General features: G+C 45.1%; 1 protein-coding gene across 1 annotated transcript; it reads right to left on the reverse strand.

Annotated features, from left to right (window-relative positions):
- Positions 1 to 4,375: 4,375 nt before the first annotated feature.
- LOC103654559 (copper transporter 4) lies at positions 4,376 to 5,367 on the reverse strand. Its single transcript, XM_008681407.2, has one exon. It carries the CDS (start codon positions 5,054 to 5,056, stop codon positions 4,544 to 4,546), a length of 513 nt encoding a protein of 170 aa, XP_008679629.1. The 5' UTR covers positions 5,057 to 5,367; the 3' UTR covers positions 4,376 to 4,543.
- Between the last annotated feature and the right edge of the window lie 275 nt (positions 5,368 to 5,642).

The raw sequence follows: 5,642 nt of genomic DNA on the forward strand, positions 1-5,642 counted from the left end.
CAACATCATTGTTTAACTTAATAATGGTAGAAGCATGTTCATTACAAGCATCAACGTTAAAATCTTTGCATCTATTGCAAATAATAACATGCTCTATGGATGAACTAGCATAATTTGCTTCTTCTAACTTAGCATTTAAATCATTATTTAAATTCTTTAGGCTAGAGATAGATTCATTACAAGCAGATAATTCAAAAGTCAATAGTTCATTCTTCTTAGTTTCTAGAGCAAGGGCTTTTTAAACATTAATGAATTTATCATGTTCTTCATAAAAAATATCTTCTTGCTTTTCTAGAAGCCTATCATTTTCATTAAGAGCATCAATTAATTCATTTATTTTGTGTACTTTAGTTCTATCTAATCCTTTAAACAAATCAGTATAATCCACTTCATCATCAAACGATTCCTCATCACTAGAAGAATACTTGGGGGTATCTCGAATACGTACCTTTTTCTCCTTAGCCATGAGGCACGTGTGTCGTTCGTTGGGGAAGGGGAAGACTTGTTGAAGGCCGAGGCAGCTAGTCCTTCATCATCGGAGTCGGATGAGGAACAGTCGGAGTCCCACTCTTTTCCGATGTGCGCCTCACGCTTTGCCTTCCTGTAGTTCTTCTTCCTTTCCTTCTTCCCATGCTTCTCTTGTGCCCGGTCATTATCGTTATCGGGGCATTGTGCTATAAAATGACCAGACTTACCGCATTTGAAGCAGGAGCATTTCCCCTTGATTTGTTCTTGTTAGGGTACTCCTTGCGTCCTTTTAAGGCGGTCTTGAAGCGCTTGATGATGAGTGCCATCTCATCCTCGTTGAGCCTGATAGCCTCCACTTGTGCTACCTTGCTAGGTAGTACCTCCTTGCTGTTGGTTGCTTTGAGAGCAACGAGCTGCGGTTCGTGTAGAGGAAGCGGTCCGTTTAATGCATCGTCCACATACCTCGCTTCCTTTACCATCATGCGCCCGCTCACGAATTTTCCGAGGATTTCCTCGAGCGTCATCTTGGTGTACCTGGGGTTCTCACGAATAAGGTTTACAAGATGAGGATCAATAGCAGTAAATGACCTGAGCATGAGTCGGACGATGTCATGCTCCGTCCATCTTGTACTCTCGTAGCTTCGGATTTTGTTGACAAGGGTCTTGAGCCTGTTGTACGTTTGTGTTGGCTCTTCTCCCCTTATCATCGCGAATCTCCCCAGCTCGCCTTTCACCAGTTCCATTTTAGTGATCATGGTGGCATCATTTCCCCCGTGAGAAATTTTGAGGGTGTCCCATATCTGTTTGGCATTATCTAGGCCACTTACTTTGTTGTATTCATCCTTGCATAGAGATGCTAACAAAACAGTAGTAGCTTGTGCATTTTTGTGTATTTGCTCATTGATAAACACAGGGTTGTCAGAGCTATCAAAATGCATTCCATTTTCAACAATCTCCTAGACACTAGGATGGAGGGAAAATAAATGACTATGCATTTTATGACTCCAAAAAGAATAATCCTCTCCATCAAAGTGTGGGGGTTTTCCAAGTGGAATAGAGAGCAAATGGGCATTCGAATTGTAGGGGATGCGAGAATAATCAAAGGAATAATTTTGATTAACCGTTTTCTTTTTCGACGAAGAGTCTTCGTCATCGTCATCCCTTGATGAAGAGGAGGAGACATCATTGTCGTAGTAGATGATCTTATTTATGCACCTCTTCTTCTTCCTGTCCTTCTTCTTGTGACTCGAGTCTGAGTTAGTGGGCTTGTCATCTCTTGGCTCGTTGAAGAGGGACTCCTTCTCTTTGTTGTTGATCACCATCCCCGTACCCTTAGGATCCATCTCTTTGGACGGTTAGTCCCTAAATGAAGAGTACGACTTTGATACCAATTGAGAGCACCTAGAGGGGGGGTGAATAGGTGATCCTGTAAAATCAAACACCAAATAGTCAAACTTGGTTATGAAATGTTAGTTGGATCAAAACCAAGATGCTATAGTGAGAACTCTTCACTTGATTGTTCCTTTAGAATGAGTATTAAACTTAGGAACAATAGCACAAGTGATTAAGTGAGAACCCAAGAAGAGAAACCAATCACAATAAAAGATGGCACAAGGGACACGATGATTTTATCCCATGGTTCGGCCAATGCCTACTCCACGTTGTGGTGACCTCCTTCGGTCAAGGATTGCACTCAATCCCTCTCAAGTGATCCAACGATCAATCTTGAGTACCACAATTTTCTTCCTTAGTGATGTTTTCCCGTTTGTGAGGAATCTCCACAAATTGGAGCCTCTCACCCTTACAACGTTGTTCACAAGAAAAGCACAAGAGTAAGGGAGGGAAAGAAACACACACAAGACTAGAATGGCAGCAACAATACGCACACAAGTCAAGAAGAGAGCACACAAGAACAATGCCACAAGTTCACAACACACTTAGTGCTCAAATCTCAGTCACGATGATCCAAGTGTGTATTTGCGGAGTCTATGCGTCTTAGGATGTTTAGAGAATGCTTGGTGTAGTGCTCCATGCGCCTAGGGGTCCGTTTTATAGCCCCAAGGCAGCTAGGAGCCGTTGGAACTCCATTTGGTAGGCAATTCTTGCCTTCTGTTTGTCGGTGCACCGGACTATCCGGTGGCGCACCGGACAGTGAACAGTGCGCGCACAGTACACGACAGAGAATCCCTTGATTGGCTGATTTCCTTTTCTGTGGGGCACCAGACCGTTCGGTGTGGGCACCAGACCGTCCGGTGCGCCAAGTGACCGTTAGCTCCCGTTGACGTGGCAGATAGCCGTTGCACGGCTGGAGCACCGGACCGTCCGGCACCAAGCGCGGACTGTCCGGTGAATTATAGCCGACGTAGCCAGGGAAAAACCCGAGAGCGTCGAGTTCGCAGACCGTGTACCGAACTGTCCGGTGCACACCAGACTGTCCGGTGAGTGGCGCCGGACCGTTTGGTGCTACGCAGACAACACCTTTTTCTTCGATCCTTTGTTGGTCTTCCTTTAACTCTTTGGCTTTCACTTAGCTGATTCCCGACACTTAGACAAGAGTGTTTAGCATATAAAACAATTGACTAAGTGTCAGGATCTTACCTTCAATCTTTATTTGCATCTCTTTAATTCTTGGCACACATCACCTTACAACAATATGTGTTGGGCATCTAATCACCAAAATACTTATAGAAGTAGCCTCTGTTGCCATGGATAAGTCTTCAATCTTCGTCTTGGGCACATCTGATGAAGGTGTCAAATTCACCTTGGGGGTAGAGTGCTCTCGGGCAATTTCTAATAAAAATCGCGAGTTTTTGTGGCTAGCTAAGGCTGGTTTGAAGTCAAAAAAGGCATTCGAAGAAAACTTCGAAGGCAGAGTATGCTCTAGCAACAACAAGTGTAAACAACAAATGTCGTGCCAATGCCGTCGGGTGTTGTTCCTTTTATATGAGCAAGTTTTGAAATTTAACCGTTGCACTCTCTGAACATCGGGCCCCACTAATTAAAGTGGACCCAAGGTAACAATTTAAAATGTGCTTCGGGACGGTGTTTTTAGAACCTTCGGCGCAAGACCTCCTAATTGTGTTTTTGCGATCTAAGCTCGTTATGAAGGAAAGAACTCATCCCGCAAGGGACTACTGTTGGGAGCCTACCTTGCCGAAGATCCTCAAAATGCGCTTGCTTTGGTATATGGAAATGTGTTTTTGATGCCAGGCACGAAGCAAAGAACCGACGAAGCTGGGCTTCGACTAAAGTAATATGTAAAGATGCTTGTGGCGAGGTCGCTAGCCTCGTCATGGTAAAAGCTTCGGATGCAAAGCGACGAAGGAGAAAAAGTCCAAGACTTATGCAGCAAAAAAAAGAGAAAAGACATTGATGTCCTTACATCATTTGTAATTCATATGTGTAAACTTTTTAGGCATATCTGTAATTACCTACGAAGCTGTTCAACTTCCCTATAAATAGGCGAACAGTGCGCTACATAAATTCACCTTTGGAGGGCTTTAAGCTTCATTTCGCTTAGCCTTCGAAGCTATCTTATACAAAGAAGCCGAAGATATGTTTGTAAACTTATATAATATGAAGGAGAATGGAATTAATAATGCTAAAGTTCGGGAGATGAGTTTCATACTTCATTTTCTATTATCATCTTGTTTAATATTGTTTTATTCCCATCTTCTTTTTTAAAGATCTTCGTCCTCAAGCTAACACTTTGAAGAAGTGATATCTTAAGTACAAAAGTCCAGGCATCTTAACTTGTTTTTGCCTTGTTTTTGTATCATGTATTGTTCGTGAAAAGTGACGACCCCACCCCATCATATTATTGACGAAGTCACAAGTGAGGCGCAAGAAATGACTGTCACATTTTTTTGTCGTACCCGTAGACCGTAGTTCGTTAGAGAAAAATTCCTAATCTTTTAATTCGTTTCAAAAATTCATCAAACTAGGTTGACCCCGATGGCACAAACGCATTCAATTTTCCTCCGCAAATGACAGGCGCAACGTTCTATTTCTCATACTACTTCTCCGTTTAACACACAGCAATAATTTCGTTTCCTAATAATCATCGAGAAGAGACTCAAGGCTTTGGTTCTGACGACGAAGGGACATCACCGTTACCGTTGGTGTGCACGTCGTCGTCACGGACCGCAGAGCGTAGTAGCATCGATCTCTGCGCAACGAGGAACCCGGCGGCGTGGCCAGCCACGACGGCCAAGAAAACCCCGCCGTTGAAGGACATGATGGCCAGCATCGCCAGGTAGGAGAGGCCCACCTTCAGCAGGTGGATCCACGTGACCTGCAGCGTCCACCCCAGCGCGTTGGAGCCACGGCCGGAGAGGGCGCGGGACCATGCCGCGAGCACCTCGGCGAGCGCGGCGAGCGCGGCCACCACGAGGAGGCAGAGGACGTACATCCCGGCGCCGGCGCGGTCGTCGCCCGGCCAGTTGGAGAAGAGCACCTGCACCCGGTGGCCCCAGAAGAAGGCCGCATGCATCGTGGGCATGCTGCTGTCCATAGGCGGCATCGGCATGGGCGGCATGTCACCGGAGGGCGGTGGAGGCGGCATCTGCATCGGCGGCATCGTCGCCATCGCGTCTGTCTCTGGACCGCTAGTACTTTCTTAATTGGTGACAAGGGTCGCTGTGGTAGAGTGATTGCAACTTGCTAGTTCACCACATGAGCTAGTAAATAGGAAGAGAGAAGGAGGAGGAGGTTGCCGCGAGTTGTGGAAAGCGGTATATGTTCTCTGTGGAATTGAAAGAAATGGATAGCGACAAGAACGAGGAACAGGTAAGCAGGTTCTTGGTTTAGTCGCGTGTGCTTTAGAGATGAACTTGTTTGGGGCCTAGGTGGCGGTGTGTTTAAGGTAAGCAAACGGAGACGAATACAGAGACAATTATTCCGGAGCACCACTATGTTGTTGTAAATGAAGGGTTCATTGCACTTGTCTTTTCTGCTAAATTATTTGGGTTGTTTTGGTCGCCATCTGCCAATAAAGATCCACGCTATAAGGTGGCGGGCATGTCGGGGAAGGAGGTCTACGTCAAACAGAGCTGTAAACTGTTCGTTATAATCAGTCCAACCGAATTTAAATTCTTAATTGGGCATCATACTATAAAAAAATCTTTTCACGCTGTTGGAATTTATAGGGTGTTTTGTTTGAACAATCAATCCAT

This window comes from Zea mays, chromosome 4 (assembly GCF_902167145.1).
Source record: "Zea mays cultivar B73 chromosome 4, Zm-B73-REFERENCE-NAM-5.0, whole genome shotgun sequence".
In the NCBI taxonomy this organism is placed as follows: Eukaryota; Viridiplantae; Streptophyta; class Magnoliopsida; order Poales; family Poaceae; genus Zea; species Zea mays.

Coding starts and splice junctions, on each gene's coding strand:
- LOC103654559 (XM_008681407.2), bottom strand. CDS start 5,056: ATGGCGACGATGCCGCCGATGCAGATGCCGCCTCCACCGCCCTCCGGT.